Source organism: Gasterosteus aculeatus, chromosome 13, assembly GCF_964276395.1.
Source record: "Gasterosteus aculeatus chromosome 13, fGasAcu3.hap1.1, whole genome shotgun sequence".
Taxonomy (NCBI): Eukaryota; Metazoa; Chordata; class Actinopteri; order Perciformes; family Gasterosteidae; genus Gasterosteus; species Gasterosteus aculeatus.
In genome coordinates, this window is record NC_135701.1 from 6185839 (window position 1) to 6203885 (window position 18047).

At 42.3% G+C, this 18047-nt stretch overlaps 1 protein-coding gene across 2 annotated transcripts; it reads right to left on the minus strand.

Moving 5' to 3' along the window:
- Nucleotides 1-10688: 10688 nt before the first annotated feature.
- Nucleotides 10689-16320, minus strand: LOC120831197 (homeobox protein orthopedia B). 2 transcript variants are annotated; one of them, XM_040196441.2, is made up of 3 exons: nt 15997-16320; nt 15309-15715; nt 10689-12063 (listed from the first exon to the last, which is right to left on the minus strand). In XM_040196441.2, exons 1-3 carry the CDS (start codon nt 16070-16072, stop codon nt 11563-11565), a joined length of 984 nt encoding a protein of 327 aa, XP_040052375.2. In that variant the 5' UTR covers nt 16073-16320; the 3' UTR covers nt 10689-11562. The 2 variants fall into 2 exon arrangements, with proteins under 2 accessions (XP_040052375.2, XP_040052376.2); XM_040196442.2 differs by having other exon boundaries at nt 16036-16314.
- Between the last annotated feature and the right edge of the window lie 1727 nt (nt 16321-18047).

Genomic DNA, 18047 nt, shown 5'->3' on the forward strand with positions numbered 1-18047 from the left:
TACCGATCCTAAACAGAGCCTGAACCCAAACACAATTGAAGAAAAGTTTTTTTTCACTTCAAACTATGCACAATATATGAACTTTTGAAAGTTTACAGTATGATTACAGTTTTTCCCCTCTGTAACAGCGGAAGAGTAGTTAATTGGAATTTGGGGAATATTAATCATTTAATTTGAGATTCATGTTCATTGTGCAGGAACTAAAGACATTTATTGAAAAGCATTTACGTTAGATTGACGCTCCTTGTTTGTATCAAAGTATTGACGTGCAACACAGAAGAGCTGCATGAGGCACGAGAGCACATCGCTTTTCTATTGTGTAGAAAAATAAATACGAATAGAAGGTAGATGGCTAGCTAGCTGCTGTAGCTACACAAGCGGTGAGCCATCGTTAGCTGCTGCGAGGACAGAGTTATCAGGCTGTTTAATTGGGGTGACCAAACGTCCTCTTTTCCCCGGACATGTCCTCTTTTTGAGACCTAAAAAATGCGTCCGGCAGAGATTCCAAAAACTATCTATGGGAGCGCACTCTGCGCGTGTCTATGGGAGCGCAGTCTGTGTGTGTCTATGGGAGCGCACTCTGCGCGTGTCTATGGGAGCGTACTCTGTGTGTGTCTATGGGATCTATGGGAGCGCACTCTGCGCGTGTCTATGGGAGCGCACTCTGCGCGTGTCTATGGGAGCGCACTCTGCGCTGACGGAGGCTGGAAGGAGCGGATGTGACGCGCGAGGAGCGGCCGCCTGTGAGTGCTGTGGGACGGGGAGGGGCTCACGGCAGCACCTGCTGCTCGTTGTGACGAGTAGGCGATACCTGCTTTCACGTCAGTCTCCAAAAGTCTCCAATAACACCACAAAATGTCGCTAGCTTTTGTCGCTAGTCACTTTTTCGAAAATAAGTCGCTAGAGGGGTCTGAAAAGTCTCTAAGTATAGCGAGAAAGTCACTAAGTTAGCAACACTGCCCAAGTCCACAGGGACGTTGCATTTAGTGACCATAGTGAAATGTCATATATGGTAATGGAAACTGGGGTCATGTTACACTTTATATTAACATCATATTATATTGTAACTCCATTTCGTATGCAGTAAAAACCCAGAATGAATTACCTTCAAGGTGATTTAGCCATTCCTGCCGTCATCACCGTCTTCATGTGTTTTCGCGGGGAAAGGAGCGCATGCGTCCTGGAGGCACGTTACAAGGCGCATGTGCGGATTCAAAACGCTTACTTGGTATTTCTAAGTTCATGCGCAATGACATGAAACCTTTGAATATTATGTGAAAATATATAGTAAAATTTACTCATCCCATACTATTTATTTATTACATGAATGCCATATATACATTTACTTGAATAATTCCAGTTCTCACTGGTACTTACAATTACAAAATAAAATTTGTGACAATTAACCTAATAAATATTACTATACCACAAAATCATTTTTTTCAGTGTACTTCTACTTGAGTAATGAATGTGAACACTTTTGACACCTCTGCTAATTGAGCAATTGAGAAAGCAATTTGAAGACATCAGGCTGTGATGGTACTTAGCTAAACTTGTTGTAAATGTTTACAAAAGGAGAAATCTTAGACAATGTGTTTTAATATCTTGTATTGTCAAACCCAACTGTGAAATACAAAAAATACTCAGGGGACTGTCAAGTATGGCGAAAATAGCAGCAAATCATCACATATTCAGGAATCAGGAATCAGGAAACATTTATTAGCCAAAATATGTCAAACATACAAGGAATTTGTCTTGGCGGTTAGTGCGCGACAGTAGACAGACAAGACAACAGTGCACAAGTGATAAAATAAAGTGGAATGAAATGCTAATGCAATGGGTTAGTAGAATAAGGCTAAGGCTATGGGTTAGTATAAAACAAGGGAATAAAGTTAAAAAAAGTTAAATATTAAAAAGTTAAAAAGAAAAATATTAAGCATAAAGTGCACTAACGAACAAGTAACAGACAAGAGACAAAGTGACAAGTGACGACAAAGATCGCAGCAGCAAACGTAATTAACAACAAAAACAACAAAAAACGAAGCGCACCGAAGCACCGTGGCGGCCATCAACGGCGTCATCGTGGAAGTCGATGATTGATTGAAACAATTATTAAATACGATTACCAAATGCATTGCCATGTATTCTCTCAACTCATTCAATACGTGTATTGATAAATGTTAAATCTTTTTTGAATTAACTTAAAAACAATTTTAATCCATAAAGATAACTATAACACGTCATGGCTAAATACAATATTTTTCTTATTTATTTTTCAACACTTGTTGATGTCATTTTGATTCTTAGTGAACTCTTATTACCCTTTCCCTTTCATTAAATGATAAAGCATAAACAAACCCCATCCTCGCCGTTTCCGCATAGACAATCTAGACACAATAATAGACAATCTGATATGCTGCACAGGGATAGAAAGCAGGGGCGATGCCTTTAGCTGGACACAGAGCGGCGCAAGAGTCTCAGAAATGCTGGTTTATTTTGGAGGTGAGGCGCTCAGTGACGCGCAGCTTGGATCGCCCCTGATATTATCATGTCGTACCCCATTAAACGTGCAATGCTTGGTAATACAGACATTGGTGCATAACATATAGAAGACACTCGCTAAATCAGTCCAATAAAGTGTCCATTACCCTCATGTGTCTTATAGTCTGTGTCTCCCTTTCCCTGGTGCAGGACTGTACCGACCATTCTGCAACCTGAGCCTGTCGCCTTTAACTCGGTGTCCCTCAGCCTGCCTGGTTCGGTCTTGCTTTTCCCCGTTCCCGTTCTATAAGAATTTCAGTTTCTGTTTATGGACTCAGTTCCTCCAACCAATTTATCGTATCCCTAACTTTGCAGGCACCACCAAACCGTTCAGAGACTTGCTATCAAAGAGTAAGGTCTTGGGGCCACATGCAACAGACGTCATTTGAAAACCTCAAAAAGGAGCTTGCACAGAGCCACCACTCTCACCACAGAGAGTGGTGGCTCAGTACAGACCACAAGCCAAAACAAAGGTGTCCGCAGACGCATCGTCCTTTGGCCTGGGTGCTGTCCTTATGCAGAGACAGGATAACATGGAGTGGCGTCTAATCACATACATCTCTCGAAGCCTTTCTTAAACAGAGCAACGTTATGCCCAGATTGAAAAGGAGGCGTTAGCCGTCACCTGGGCATGTGAAAGGTTGAGTACATACCTCCATAGGCCTATCATTCACAATAGAGACAGACCATAAACAACTACTGGCTCTGTTGATGACAAAAGTATTGGATGATTGACCTCCCAGAGTGCAGCGATTCTGCCACAGACTGCTGAGGTTGACATACAAGATAACTTACGTGCCAGGGAAGGGGCTCTGATGCACTCTCCTGGGCTCCTGTGAGACGCCCACTGACCAAAGAAGAGGCACAGCTAGAAGGGGAAGTGCAGATATTTATCAATATGATACGTGAAAACTTACCGGCATCCCGATGTAAACTTCGACAGCAGAGCACCAACTGCAGGATTCCATCTGTAGCCAGCTGATGTCATAGTGCAAGAGAGGGTGGCCACGGCAAGAAGAGCTGCCCCAGCAACTGAAGCCCTATCGGGTCCACCACAGTGAGTTACACATGAATGGTGACCTTCTGATGAAAGGGCAGCGGATTGTCATACCAGAGACATTACAGAAGGAAATGCTGGCCAGACTACATGAGGGACATATGGGGACAACCAAATGCAGACTCAGGGCTCAACAGTCAGTGTGGTAACTGGGACTGGGTGCGCAAATCACAAGAGTGGTGGCCCAGTGTGAGGTATGTGCTAAAAATCAACCACTTCACCCAGAACCAATGATTCCCTCAGAGCTGCCACAGCGGCCCTGGCAGAAAGTAGGAGCTGATATGTTTTACTGGGAAAATGACTCTTACTTATTGTTAGTAGACTTCTACTCTCGATACATTGAAGCATGAAAATGGGCCACAGTTTTCTTCAGGCTCTTTCTCTTAATTTTCCAAGGACTACGACTTCAGACATGTGACCAGCAGCCCATACTTTGCACAGAGCAATGGAGAGGCAGAGCGAGCTGTGGAAACCGTCAAGGGCCTATTGAGAAAAAATGCTGACCCATACAGGGCTCGGTTGGCTTATAGAGTCAGACCGCTGCATCAGAGACCATCGCCAGCAGAACTCCTGATGGGCAGGAAACTGCGCTCACCATTGCCAGTCTCACCTGTTCAACTCAAACCTCAATGGCCAAACAGGAAAGCCATTGCAGACAAGGACAAACAGCTGTAGCACACACAGGCAGCAGGACTGCGGCACAAGCCAGTCTTCTTCCCTGGAAAACCGAGGGTGGTGAAGGTCTACTGTTCCCAGAGTCCAATTCATATGAACACATTTGTTCATATGAACAAAAAAGCACGACAATATTCATATGTCACTTTTTCAAACATTTAGAGAGAAATTCATGTAAATTCATGCAATAACTTTTCCAAGGACAATGTTTGGCAGTAACACAAGTTGTTAAATAATCTAAATGTTAAATGCAAATATAAATGTAAATGTAAAATATAAATGTAAATGTTAAATGTAAATGTTATATCTAAATGTGAAATCTAAATGTAAATGTTAAATCTACAGGGGGGGGGGGGGGCACGGGCGGGTGGTCAAATCCTCGGTGATGGTCCGGTCAAGGGGGGGTTCTGCGCCCGTGAACCCCCCCTCAAAGAACAGCATTGTGGGAGAAAATGAATGTTAAAAACATACTGAATGTAAAGCCTTAATAAGTAAAATTTTGTAATTGTGTGATAATGGCTCTATAGGCAGATATCATTTTACATGACATGTATTTTTAAACATCAAACTTACACGTTACTTTGACATTAAACAGAAACACGCCACAGGCCTCTGTTCTCTTAAGTAAATAAATCAATAATTATAAAAAAAACCTTTTGGAACAGCACCGTGATCCTCCCGACAGCCACCAGAAGATGGCAATGTCTAGCTGCTGTTGGCATTAAAGTACTGTGAGCTCTTTGACTGTGTGTGCGACAAGAGAGCAGCAATTAACTCACCTTTGCAAAAAATATTGTATGCAGAAATTTGGCTTGATCAGGCTTAAAAATGGATTTGGATCAGGAAATATAGAAGACACAATTGCTGGATGAAATGGCAAAGTGTTTGGTAATACCAAACCCGTTTAGCCACCTGCATTCAGGTTTGACATGTAAAAAGATATCAAGCCTGTCAATCTGACAGAGGAAAGTTTTTGGGGAATACCACGACACACCTGCTCATACAAAACACCATCCAAGATCCGGACGAGAGGCATGTGATGTCTCATCTTTCGCGGATCAGTTGAGTTTGAGGAAGAAGAGAAGAAAGAAAACCCCGACGTGAAGCATGTAACTTCACTGCCACTGGTTTCCGTGGCCATGCATGACCGGGTCATGTAATGAATGTTGATAAAGTAGAAAAGCCTGTTTAATCAGGACGGATCACTGTGCAGAGGTGGAGAATGTCAGGGAGAGCAGGCACAGCTGCTTAGCGAGAAATCCAATATTGACTGTCGGGATAAATGTCCTGCATATTCTCTCATCTGTCCCAGGGGCCGTGGTATTATGCCTCTCACGTTAGCACTCCTAATTGGATTAAAAATGGCTTGTTATTGGGAGAAAAATTACTGAGAAAAACTATCATGATTATTGCCTCTCAACAATCTTGGCTCCCAGAACTGAAGTAATTGTCACGGCTTCAGGAAAATGTCAAGAAATCAGGGGAGGCCGTCTGTTTTGGAAAAACAAACAGTTGCTTTGATTGATTGCACGATAAGATCAAGCCAAAAGGGAGACGACACCCGTCACTGCCTCATTCATTGTCTTATTCTGGTACAGTAAAGCAAGAAATGTCAAATCAAACTGTAACATTCATTTGCAACATTTTGCACTTTTCAGATTGTAAGTGAGTGCGCGGGTTTGTAGGCAGACATGTACTGTGTACATGCACACATGGCTTTGAATGCATGCTTGAACAGCAATGAAACAGACAAATCCATCAGCTGTCCACCGGGTTTTGGTGTGCGTACCACCAGGAGCACCCATTAACAGGAAATAAATGCCTGACGCCATAAAACTGACAGTGCCTCATTCATACTGACACTCTGGCTAAATTACAAATAAAAGCACTGATAACATCATCATTAAATATTGATTTTAAGGGTGGTTGAAGAAAAAACACATGCACACATATTCTCCAGATGAGGGGATTTTGATGAGCGTCTAAGCAGATGGAGCAGAAGAAGAAGAAGAAGAAGGAGGCGGCTATAGTGGCTTCTCGTGGGAGAAAGACGGACAGAAAAGAAGCAGGAAGAATAAAAAGGAGAGAGTGAAAATGAGGCGGTGAGGGAGGTAAGGGCTTGGGAGGGGTGGAAAGAGATTTAAGGCTGAGGCTCAGAGCAGATGTTAACGTTGATGATGATGGATGCAGGTTGTTGAGATGCAGAGTTGTTATCATGAGAGGCACTCGCAGCCTCCTCGCAGCACACTTTCCTCCCCAGATGTCACTGCGAGTGTGCGTATGTGTGTGTCGGTGTGTGACACGGCGGTGGAGAGGGAAATGCTGAAATGAGCAAGTCACAAGCCTAAATGTGGCTCTAACACTAAATCTATTGGTTTTCCATGATGAGCTTGGATTGAAAAACTCTTCTTCATGCAAAAAAAAAACTATACAAGTGATCACATCAATGAACAGACGCAACAAGACACAACGAAGGCACTGATTGGTCACACAGAGGAGGCCGATGAGCCGCTATCTTTCTACACTGGTAGCCGCAGACACAGTGAAAAGCAGCTTCCCTCTGAAGGTCTAAATTGGATTCATTTGAAGATGTTTCACCATTTAAATACATTTTATTGCATTAAACCACATCACTAAGCTACCACATGCATCACTGCAATGATCCAAATTGTTTGAAAAAAACACACACAGAAAGCAGCTGGTGTGTGTGTGTGTGTGAATGGGACATGCTGAGTGGTAACCTGCTCTCCACTCTAACCAGATAAAAGGTGCAGGGCAGAAACACGTCGGTAATTGATTGCTAATTAGTTCTTTTGTTGTCGTCCATTGTGTCCTCACAGAGCTTTGCCCTGCTGTCTATTCAGCGGTAGACTCCGTGGCCTCGCGGCGAAGATGTAAGCATAGCCGTGTCCATAATGAGACAGAGTGATGTAACAACAAGCAATAAGAGCTGCTTTACAGCTCTGAATCCCCACTACACAACCACTGGATGCAACTACAGAGGACATCACGGTGTAAGCAGAGGATTTATGGTTCTGTTTTTTCCATTTTCTTCACGGGCATCCTCAGGAAGAGAAACGGCGTGCCTGAGAGAGTCATCCCATGATTAATCATGATGTGGTTTAACTCGTCCAGCTGCATTCTGCTTTACAGTATGTGGCACAGAACACTCTGTGCCGTTTCCATACCCGCTATATGCTGTATCCACATCATCTCTATCTCCCCCTCTCTCATCAGTGCATGAGAAATTACCTAATGAGGAATGGGTCGCACATTTCCACAAACTCATTAACCCGCGAGCGAGTGAGACTAATTGCAGCGTTTGGGTAATGTGATTTCACATCTGTTACTGCGGCCCAGGACACAGTGGTAGTCCGCTCGGGGCTGCTGGATGCGGTGGGCTGAGGCACACGTAGGAGCTGGATCTACTGGAATAACACACACGCCTCGCAAGCGCCACTCCAGCCTGGATGGGTGGAGCAGAAGTCACTTCAGCTGAGGTTAAAAAGGTTGATCGACTGCTGTCTCACAATGTTGCCTCTGCAAGGAAGGTGGGCCACCTGCATTTATTCTGATCATATATAGGTGTAAATATATATATTAATACATATATATATATATATATATATACATACAGTACATACACACATATATATATATATATATATGTATACGAACCAAACAGAAAAAGCAATATCCGTGAGCATAAACATTAGATGAATTGGTGTTTTTTATTCTATACATTCACTGTGATGTCTTTTAATTCAACTTCGAAAAAGGTTATTCCTTCTCAATAAAGGCTTTATGCCTTTCTTTAGGCTTTCTTCCAGTCAGTAGGTTAACAAAATCGTAATTGTTTATTATTAGTCTGTAAATGTAATCACAGTGTGATCGTTGTAGCTGCAGCACACTGGCAAATATTATGAATTGGGATTTGAAATTAAATTCAAACTGTATAAAGTGTTTTTTTTATTTTTTTATGTTTTATGTATTCAAGCTAATTGCATGTAACAGCAATATAGGGTGTGACACACACACACACAAAAGCACCGAGAGTAATAACTCGTTTTTTCAGGGTCTTGACTTGAGTTGGTGTTTTTAATAATTCAGTGAATTACTGCAAACAAATTTATGTAAATAGAAAAGGTGGGAACCAACTGTTTAATATGGGGAAAGTAATATACGTTTGTTAATTATGATTAATCTTTTGTTTAACCCCCCTGCATTGTTACAGAAACTCCAATTATAAGTTTAGCGGCAGTGGGACTGCTTATGGTAATGCCATATCTCATCAATTACCATCCTGTGACCGCAAATTGGCCTCAGCGCTGACAACGAGACGAGGTTAACACGCTGATTAATTTGGGCGGCTGTGATTTCAGGCTCAAGTTGACACTTATAATCTTTGACACAAACAGTGAGGTTTGCTCCCTTTCATAATGGTAAAATTGTATTTACCTTTCTTGGAGTTCAGTTTACAGACATTGCATCTCACATCAGGATCATTTTAAAATGAAGGTCAAGCCAACAAGATAGAGTTTCTCTTATTACACAACTGATGGGCAAGTAATGAGGAACTTTGAATAAATGTGAAATAATGTATGGAAGCTAACCTCTTGGTTACTAATGTCCCCCTTCTGGACACTGAATCGCGTCAACCCGATAATTACACTACACACCTTGAAAACCCCCCAGATATAATGACAATAATCCCAATGGTGCAGATCCCTGGAAAGGTACAAGGATATCCAAGCACAACGCAAGCAAGATATCTTATGTAAACTCCTTCAGATAATTTACACACTGTCGTGCAAAAGTTGAACAGCATCGGTCGAAGCTAAAAGCTAAAATGGAAGACGAGGCAGAAAATCGATAAACCAAACACTAAGCACCTGAATCATCTCACAAAAAACCCTTCTTACCTTGGGGGCTTCAATGAAAATAGGTATTTAATTCTGTGTTTTTTAGCACACATATTGTACGTCTCTCAAAACATTCCTCCGGTTTCCAGACCTGGTTTTTGGTTTCCAGGAGGGAACTTTGGGCTTCTGAGTGGCGAAGGGAGCTGGCTCTCTTAACGGCGTCATGCTACTCGGATCCAATAGGACCAGACGATTCGTAAGAGGGGTTGAACTCGGACCACCACAGCCTGAGATCTCTGAGGTTATTTTGGGTGTTCTGTTGTATTATTTAACATAGAAACTGATGTTCCCCTTTATCTTGGTAGATAAAAACATTGTCCAGATAGAAGTTACAGGTGTTACACTTTTTATCATGGGAATGCCCTTTTAGGAGCAGAGGCCAAAAAAACAACTTGTCACCAACAGGTACCACTTAATGCCGATTATCCGTATATTTAACAGATCACAACACACTTTACAAGCTAGGTGGAAAAATACATCTGAAAAAATGGAAATGTGTGTTGACAACACAGTACGACAGGGTGTCAGTTTACACTCACATATTTCTGAGGAATGTTCAGACTGTCACACTTTTCCTATTATGGGTGCTTCAGTTTAGTTCCCAACACAATCACTGTGAGGCCTACTGAGCCGGCAAATGCAGTTGTGTGGAACTGCCAAAGGTTTTCTGCATTTTGTTTCGCTTGTTTCCTATAACATAGTCCTAGAAACACCCTAATAAACGTGTTTCATTGTTTAATCATCTAATTGATGTTTTCCTTCATGGATTTGTGCTCATCATTTAGGGGTCTGGTTGACAGATACGAGACGGCGCCTCACATTCACAGTTTGAAGGCGTTAATAATCCAGTGAACTAGGTATTGACACACAGTGGGGTTTGTAGTTTGTGCTTTGTAGGTGTAGCTTTATTTACAGATTTACCTGACGTGTACTGTTCAAGTTTCTAAAAATGATCTGTGATTTGAAGTTAGTCTTGTGTGGGTGGGTTTAGTAACGACAGTGTTTCTGTAGGCCCAATTAAACATTAAATCAGATCAAAAGTGTGGCACACAGTCTAAATAGCCATATATATATATATATATATATATATATATATATATATATATATATATATACATATATACATATACATTATACACACACAGAGGTGTGATTCCTCCTGTTCAGTGGGATGACCGTCAAGGTTAAAAGCAGTGACCGTCACATCCCAGCGCTGACATCTTTACCGCTCCTGTCTGCCACACTGGGACCAGTCACCCTTCATAAACCCTTTGATCCAGTGAGCTCAGACACTGAGACAATGAGCAGAAACCACCGATAGAACTTTGCGCAACAACATTCTAACCCCCCCAAAAATGTAAAAAAATCCCATCATAAATTAACTACAACAACCATCGAGAATTGACTGCAAGGGTGAGGGTCACGCATAGACTTCAAGTAGAACATAATGGACATCATCTCTTTAAATGTAATGGAGACATGAATCATTCTTGTTTGACATTCTTGAAAATTACTTTTATTTGTTTGTTCAGTTTTAAATTGGTACAAACCCGTCAATGTGGAGCATTTGATCAAACATTTAGGAAATGTGTCAAGTAATAGCACATACAATAAGTTAAAACATGTCACAAAAAGACCAGCGGGTACATAGCAAGAATGTTTTATGTACACAAAACATCCTAAAACAGCGTAGGCCTATCGAAAGATCACTGTTTGTTTTTTTTTCCTCTTAAGATTTATGCTCCCTTCTCATGCAGACGAGACTGCAGGAACAAAAGTACCTCTTCAATCCGAGTGGCCGTCGTTTTCTCCTTAAATGATCCAAGCGTTTGAATCCACATGCACAGTGCATGCCTGAGACCCAGTTCAATAGGCCCACCTACGGTGTGGTGCGTGTGTGGTAGGCTGTTACCAAAATGTATACCCAATCTTATAAATAACCGTTTGACATAACACAACTTCACCTGAACACAATAACGCGTGTGCGTAAAGACACACTCAATGAAAACGCAAATACAACAATTGTTTTGGCGCTCAGTAATTAGGGCCTTTAGTCTAAAGAGCATTACAATAGTATGTATCATCAATAGTTGATAAAATCCTTTTGAATTAAGATAAATAACCCCAAACCAAGATATTTTTTTTCTTCCATTTGTCCATCAGTGTTGTCCTTTTTCCTGTCATTACGCCTAGATGAAATACAGTCTCCATTTTCTCACATTTCAGGCCTGATTAGCTCTCTCTCTCGTTTTGATCTAATAGCAGGAATAAAAACAGAAAAGGGAGCCGCAGGGTGGGGCTGGGGAGGGGGGGGGGGGGGGGGGGGAGAAGAGGACTGCGGCGGGGGTATTTTCTTTTGAAAAGTCACTAAGTGAAACTCATGGACACTGTGTGCTCCAGCGCTTTGCGCCGCAACGATGCGATGCTTGTCCCTCTCCACATGTCACTGTCCGGGGAACTACACAGCTGCGGCGAGCCCGATACGTTCGTGGGGCCGGAGAGAGAGGCCGACATACCGGGGAAATGCGATTGGTAGAGGTGGGACTGCAGACCGGAGCCGTTGGAGGAAAGGCCGTTGGAGAGCCCCATGGAGTTAGGTGGCGGCCCCGGGCCCAGGCTGCACTGTGACAGGGACTGCATGCCCGGCTGGCGACTCAGGGCCGGCGGGAGCTGCAGCTGGGAGACCCCCGGCATCCCCGTGGCCCAGCGAGAGTCGTTGGCGTGGAAGGAGCAGAGGCTGTTCTCCATGGCGGCCGCGGCGGAGAACTGCTGCAGGCCCGCCGTCGGGAGGAGCGTCCCCGGGGAGCGGAAGACGTTGGTGGTCTTCTTCCTTTTCTTCCATTTTGCGCGTCTGTTCTGGAACCAAACCTGCGAGCAGAGAGAGACGACAGTGAGCCGCCAGGCGGACAGACCGGGACTATGTGCAGTCAAGGCGGATGCTGCAATCAGGAATCAGGAACATTTATTACAATTAATGAATCAGGAATCAGGAACACGTATTACCAAAATATGTCAGACACACAAGGAATTTGACTTAGTGGTTGGTGCGTAACGCATGGTCCTTTACAAAATACCGTTTCCTTTATTCTCACTTGTAACAAATATATTTATAGGACTTCTAGGTTTACACGTGGTTTGATATCGCATCCTTCATACCACCCCGCTATATATGTCACGCAAATTATCTCTGGTCTGAATCTGATCCTGTATATCGGCTGTGTTGAAATAAACAAGACCTAAATGTAATCTGAAATTTCCTAAAGACCTATTATAGGAATACATGCTCTGCAACTAGCCTAAGAGGAAGGACTTTCATAGTAGTTTCACAGGGAGATTCATGTCAGATGTGTTTCGTAAATCGCATTAACACAAAAATGACTGGCAGCAATGGCTGCCAAACAAAAACCGTAAACATTAAACTAAAGTAACTCAAAGTGCGAAAAAACGTAAATTTAAGAAAATGTTCATTCAAGGTTTTGCAGGGTTATTTTAGGTATTCTTCGTATTGTTACCAAAAATCAATGCAAAAAGTTGCACTGCACTGTTGTAACTTTCAAGCATTTACATTACCATTTGCTGATGCTTTTAATCAATGAGACTAGTTTGAGGTTAACCCTGCGGTAGCAGAGGACGCGCTCACTGAAGCACGGTCATGTGCCTGGACTATTGCAATGCATTTTTTCCTAACTTTGCCTTTACTCAAAACTCCTTTTTCAGTGTGACATCACTGGTTAAGCGTGGCCAGAGTCTCACCATGCTTGAAAGCATATAGTGAGCTATTGGATTACAGATAATGATTGTTATTTTACATGAAATTGTATGCAATTTAAGAAAGCAGTAAAATACTGCATAAAAATACAGTATTTGTGATGTACAAAATTGAGAAGAAGATGTAATTTTGTCATTAGCATAATACGTGAATGATCAGTTCGGTTGTTAATTTATAGATAATGTCTGTACTCTTTTACAGTTTTAGTTTTGTATATAATTAAAAAAATGAGAAAACCTACTATAAAAATGTTATTTTCTGAAAAATTAGGATTGTTTTAAAGCTTGTGTGTGTGTGTGTGTGTGTGTGTGTGTGTGTGTGTGTGTGTGTGTGTGTGTGTGTGTGTGTGTGCGCGCGCGCATTTTGGGGGTTTATTATATATATACAATTATTTTAAAGGATTATAGTATATAATGTTGTCGGGATATGCATAATCCTTTTAAAGGAGGGTCTTGTAGATGTCACATAATTTGGCTGCTGTAAACGGACACACACCAGGGATGTGAGTATCATTGTAGCCTCCGGAAGGCGCTTACACGGTTATTTTATTATTGTTGTTCAGCAGCAGAGATCTGAGGTATCTTTCTCTAACATCGTATTTACAGGTACAATCTGTAAATCGCGCTTAATATTGTGTTGACTTTAGAAAAACGTCCCGCGTTATTAAAGCAATCCACGTGAAAATAAAAACCACTCAACCACACTGACGCGCGGGGGCCAGAAATCACAACGATCCACTTACACAGCTTTTTTTTTTTTCAATAAAAAAATAAAAAGAGAAACTCACGCGTGTCCCCGTTCGACTTTATAAAGATTTCACAATCTTCGGTCGTGATTAATGCGCGCGCGGGGCCGTGAGTCGATGCCTCCATATTAAAAGTGAAATCTCGCTCTCATTCCATTCAGCCATCCGTGAAACGTCGCCCAAACCCATTACACTCGGAGGGTGGAAAGAAAATGCAATTTCTCATTCCATTAAAAAAGTACAATATATTCTTGAGTCCTATTAAGACGTCGCTGATGGAGCGTTTTGGAGGCGGGGAGGCTGTGGAGGCGCGCGCGCTGACCAAAAACGCCCACTGACGGCTGCACCTGAGCGGCCTGCACGAATGTTTAGCAACAGCGAGGTATACAATAAAGAGTTGATTATTAAGGTGACTAATGGTTAAATTGGTTGTATGGCAGTCAGTGGGATCATTTGCATGAATCTCACATCACTGCTTAATAACCCGTTCACTGTAATAAATAAGACTGGAATTGGTTGATAATGTGTTTGGTTTATTAGAGCCGTGTACGTTCCCGCCTGCTTTTTAGAGGCACTATATTTGTTTTGCGGGTTTATATATATATATATATATATATTCTAAGTGGTTCGTTATATTTCCAAAATAAATACAAACCAAATGACCAACGTTTCAATGTTAAAAGAAAATATACCAATTTCATCCCCATAAGTCAGGTAAAAGAATAAATGAACGTGCCACACATTCTAACCATAATTATTTTCAAACAAAAGGGGAAGCCATTTTTTGTGAAGAAAATTATTGGAGATGTATACTATATTAGAAAGTATTTTGGCCATGGTAAATCCCGTCTTAATAAACAACAATAATAATTTCCTAAGTCCACATATCACATACTTGTATGCGATATAACAAACCAAAGGAAACGGAATTTAGATGATTTCAATATCTTTGGTGACAGTGAATAAAAGCGTCGTCATTCAACAATCTTCTCACAAGTTTAAGAGCCATCTGGATCTTTTTGACTTCATGGGCACTGAATTTCCGCTCGTTATCCGCAAGTGATAGATGTTTCTTGGACACGGTCACGCTTGGGGCACAAATCATCTCTTATTACCAAATTATCAAATAGAAATGAGCTTGAACTTTCCTCAGAAAATAACGAATAGTATGAGGATGTGCTGACCCTTCAAAGAATACTTTCATTTCATGTATATCCTAAGGAAGGATATGCTAAACCTAAATTAGAAATACTTTCTAAATGGTTATGTAACTGTGATGGTGCATAATAACACATTATATTTGCGTGTTGTAACTTTGAATTATTTGATATTCCAAGGATTTCCACAATAACGTTACACTTGACCAAAACGGCAGGAGACAAATAACTGAATTACACATTTTGGCACATGTGTGTCATCGATCTGCAAACGCACGGAGTCCTTAATCCTCCTCTCAAATCTTTTTTTGCACACTTCTTTCCAGAATGGATTGAAACGGACGCCTTTGTACATTTCTATAGCGCTGGAAGAACAAGATCGAAATCCCGACCCACTGCCACACCCTGCAAGTGTAAAATCCACGTTGGGCAAGTGATTTACCTGAACTCTGGACTCGGTGAGGCCGATCCTCAGCGCCAGCTCCTCCCTCATGAAGATGTCAGGGTAGTGGGTTTTGGCGAAGCTGCGCTCCAGCTCGTTGAGCTGCGCCGGCGTGAAGCGCGTCCTGTGCCGCTTCTGTTTCTGCTGGCTGGCCGACTGACTGGAGCTCTGCTGCGGCTGCTGCTGCTGCTGCTGCTGCTGCTTCTCCTGCTCCTTCCCGTTCACCGTCATGCCGCCGGAGTTGGATCCAACGGTGGTGATGTCATCTCCCGGCAGCAGGGTGGTTCCTTCCACGGAGTCGGAACCGGGGACCATGTCTCCCGGGTGGCCCTGGTCTGGCACCCCACCACCCAGCCTGCACTTGAGAGCCTCCCGGTGTCCCAGTAACTCCGCAGCATCTTTCATCCCTGGAGGATGAGGAGGACAGAGGCTTAGATGGCAGATGTGACACCGCTGTATATCTTTAAATGAGAGTCGCATGATACAAAGGCAACAGACATAAATCCAAAGAAGATAACAAATAAACTCAATGTAGCTTGGGTCGTAATTTTGAAACGTAATTTTTGTATATACATTTTTCACTGTAAAGAATGGCATAGAGCAACGACGCACAATTTATCGGTTAACACAATTATATACACAGTCTATCTATCACATCACAAGGTTGAAGAAGAAGTTGGAATCTTACACTGGAGTTTAGGGCCGGAGTTTAGCGAGGATAACTCACCGAGCCGAGCATCCAGGAGGTCGGCGTGAGAGAGCATCGCGTACCGCTCCAGGGTGAAATGCGCTCCAAAAAAATCCCACAACTTTGGGGCAATTTAAAAAGTATATATCGTCTAAATGAACGAAAATTCGGTTTGTGGTTAAAAAAAGGTGGTCCCTTGCATTATAATGTCCTTTAGAGCAACGGGGAGGCGCTTATTAGTTGAAAGAACCCGTGAGCTTCTTCAAATAAGAGCCAATCAGAGAGGGAGCTTGCAAATGTCAGCGACGTGACTCCCCCTCCTCTTCACTGCTTTCCTTTTTTTATACACACATACGCAAGAAGGAACGCGCATGCACAGCCCCGAACGCGCACGAAAAAAAAAATACAATTCAATTCAATCCTCTGCCATTCCCTTGCTCTGATTTATTAGCTTTTCATGCTGAAATTATTCCAGGTTTGACATCTTAATGTGTTTATTTAATCTCATATAGTTTGTGTAACGACGGGGCTCTTGTTTGTGGACATACATGGAAATACTGGAAGGTGAAATCGTGATTTTGCTCCATCAGACCAGAGTTTTCGGTTGTTGAACCCAACAAATAAAATAAAAAGCATCGTCATTGGTTGAATTTGTCAAATAGCTGCTGTGTTAATTAGCCGGTTCACTCAGAAAGGGAAGATCCATTTCCTGTATACTTTATCATATATCTATAAATCACAACACATCTCGAACAAGTAACTCTTGATACAATCCTACGAAATACAGTTTTATAATTTCAGGCACGTCAGATTGAGGGGATTCTGTTAGTGATCGGTATGGAAGAAGCATGTCGCCATGCAGACGCCTGGTAACGCAAGGCCCGTCTCCAGAACCCCGCTTCCCTCCCGTCCTTGGATCACAAACAAAACGAACATCCCTCCCATTCCCCCATGGCAGGTGATTTGTGGAGACAAATCGAGGAAATAAATAAATAAACGAGCACAGATGGATTTAAGCTCCGATAGTGATCGGCCGCTTTAACTCCCATCGACTTTTCATCAACGCGGGCGCAATTAGAGGTATTTAGGCCTGTTTGGTTCTAACAAAAAAAAGAATCAGACGTGTTGGACCCTAAACGATTGTGCCCCTCTAACAGTGGTCCATGAGTAGGCCTATTATACAATTAACAGGACAGCCATTGATCTGCGCTCGTCTCCTCCAGACAGTGCTGGTGCACGGGGGGCTCTTGGCAGATGTCAGGGGGAGCCTTGTGAATAGACCACCGCATGGGACTAAATAGGTTTCTTTGCAGCCGCACAAAGGAGGCGTCCAGGCGAGTAGTCCTCCATCTCTCCCTGCGCACCAGCTCATCTCTTATGCTCCTCGTGCCGCAACGTGCAGCGGGGACGCAAGGAAGTATATGGCCTATGTGGCACAGCGTGAAAACTTAAGGAAATGGGACTTGTGCATGGTCCACTGAGTGGGGAGAGCTGGGACCATCTCCCGAAGGTTCAGCAGAAGCAATCAGCAGCAGCAGAGGTTCGATTCGTTTGCTTCAGGCGTGTAGACCAGAGAGAGGAGAGGGACTGCGCGTGTGGGGAGTTGTAAGGTCAACCCTGCGTTGGGGAAGGGCTTGGGAGACACGGTCTGTATGCTTTGGAAGTTGTTTGATTTGCAATTTAATGGAAGACAACTGGTATATTCAAATACATGAATACAAAAATAAGACTTTTAAAGGTCCGATTATCTTTAATTAAATTTCTAAAATTCTAGCAGGTGTGAAAATAATGTGATGTTATATTGTACATAATAAATGTGAATGTAATATTACATTTTATTCATTTTATTCCAATTTAGGATTATTTGACGCCATTATTCAATTTATTATCTGGGTCTGATTTTTAACATCATTATCGTCCTCATTAATTAGTTTGTATGTAAAAATTGTTTCCATTTTATGTTGTATTTCTATAAAAAAGAATGAGGTAATAACCATGCTAGTTCATCAACAATAAGACATATTGGATTTGTATTCTTTCTCTAAGCAATT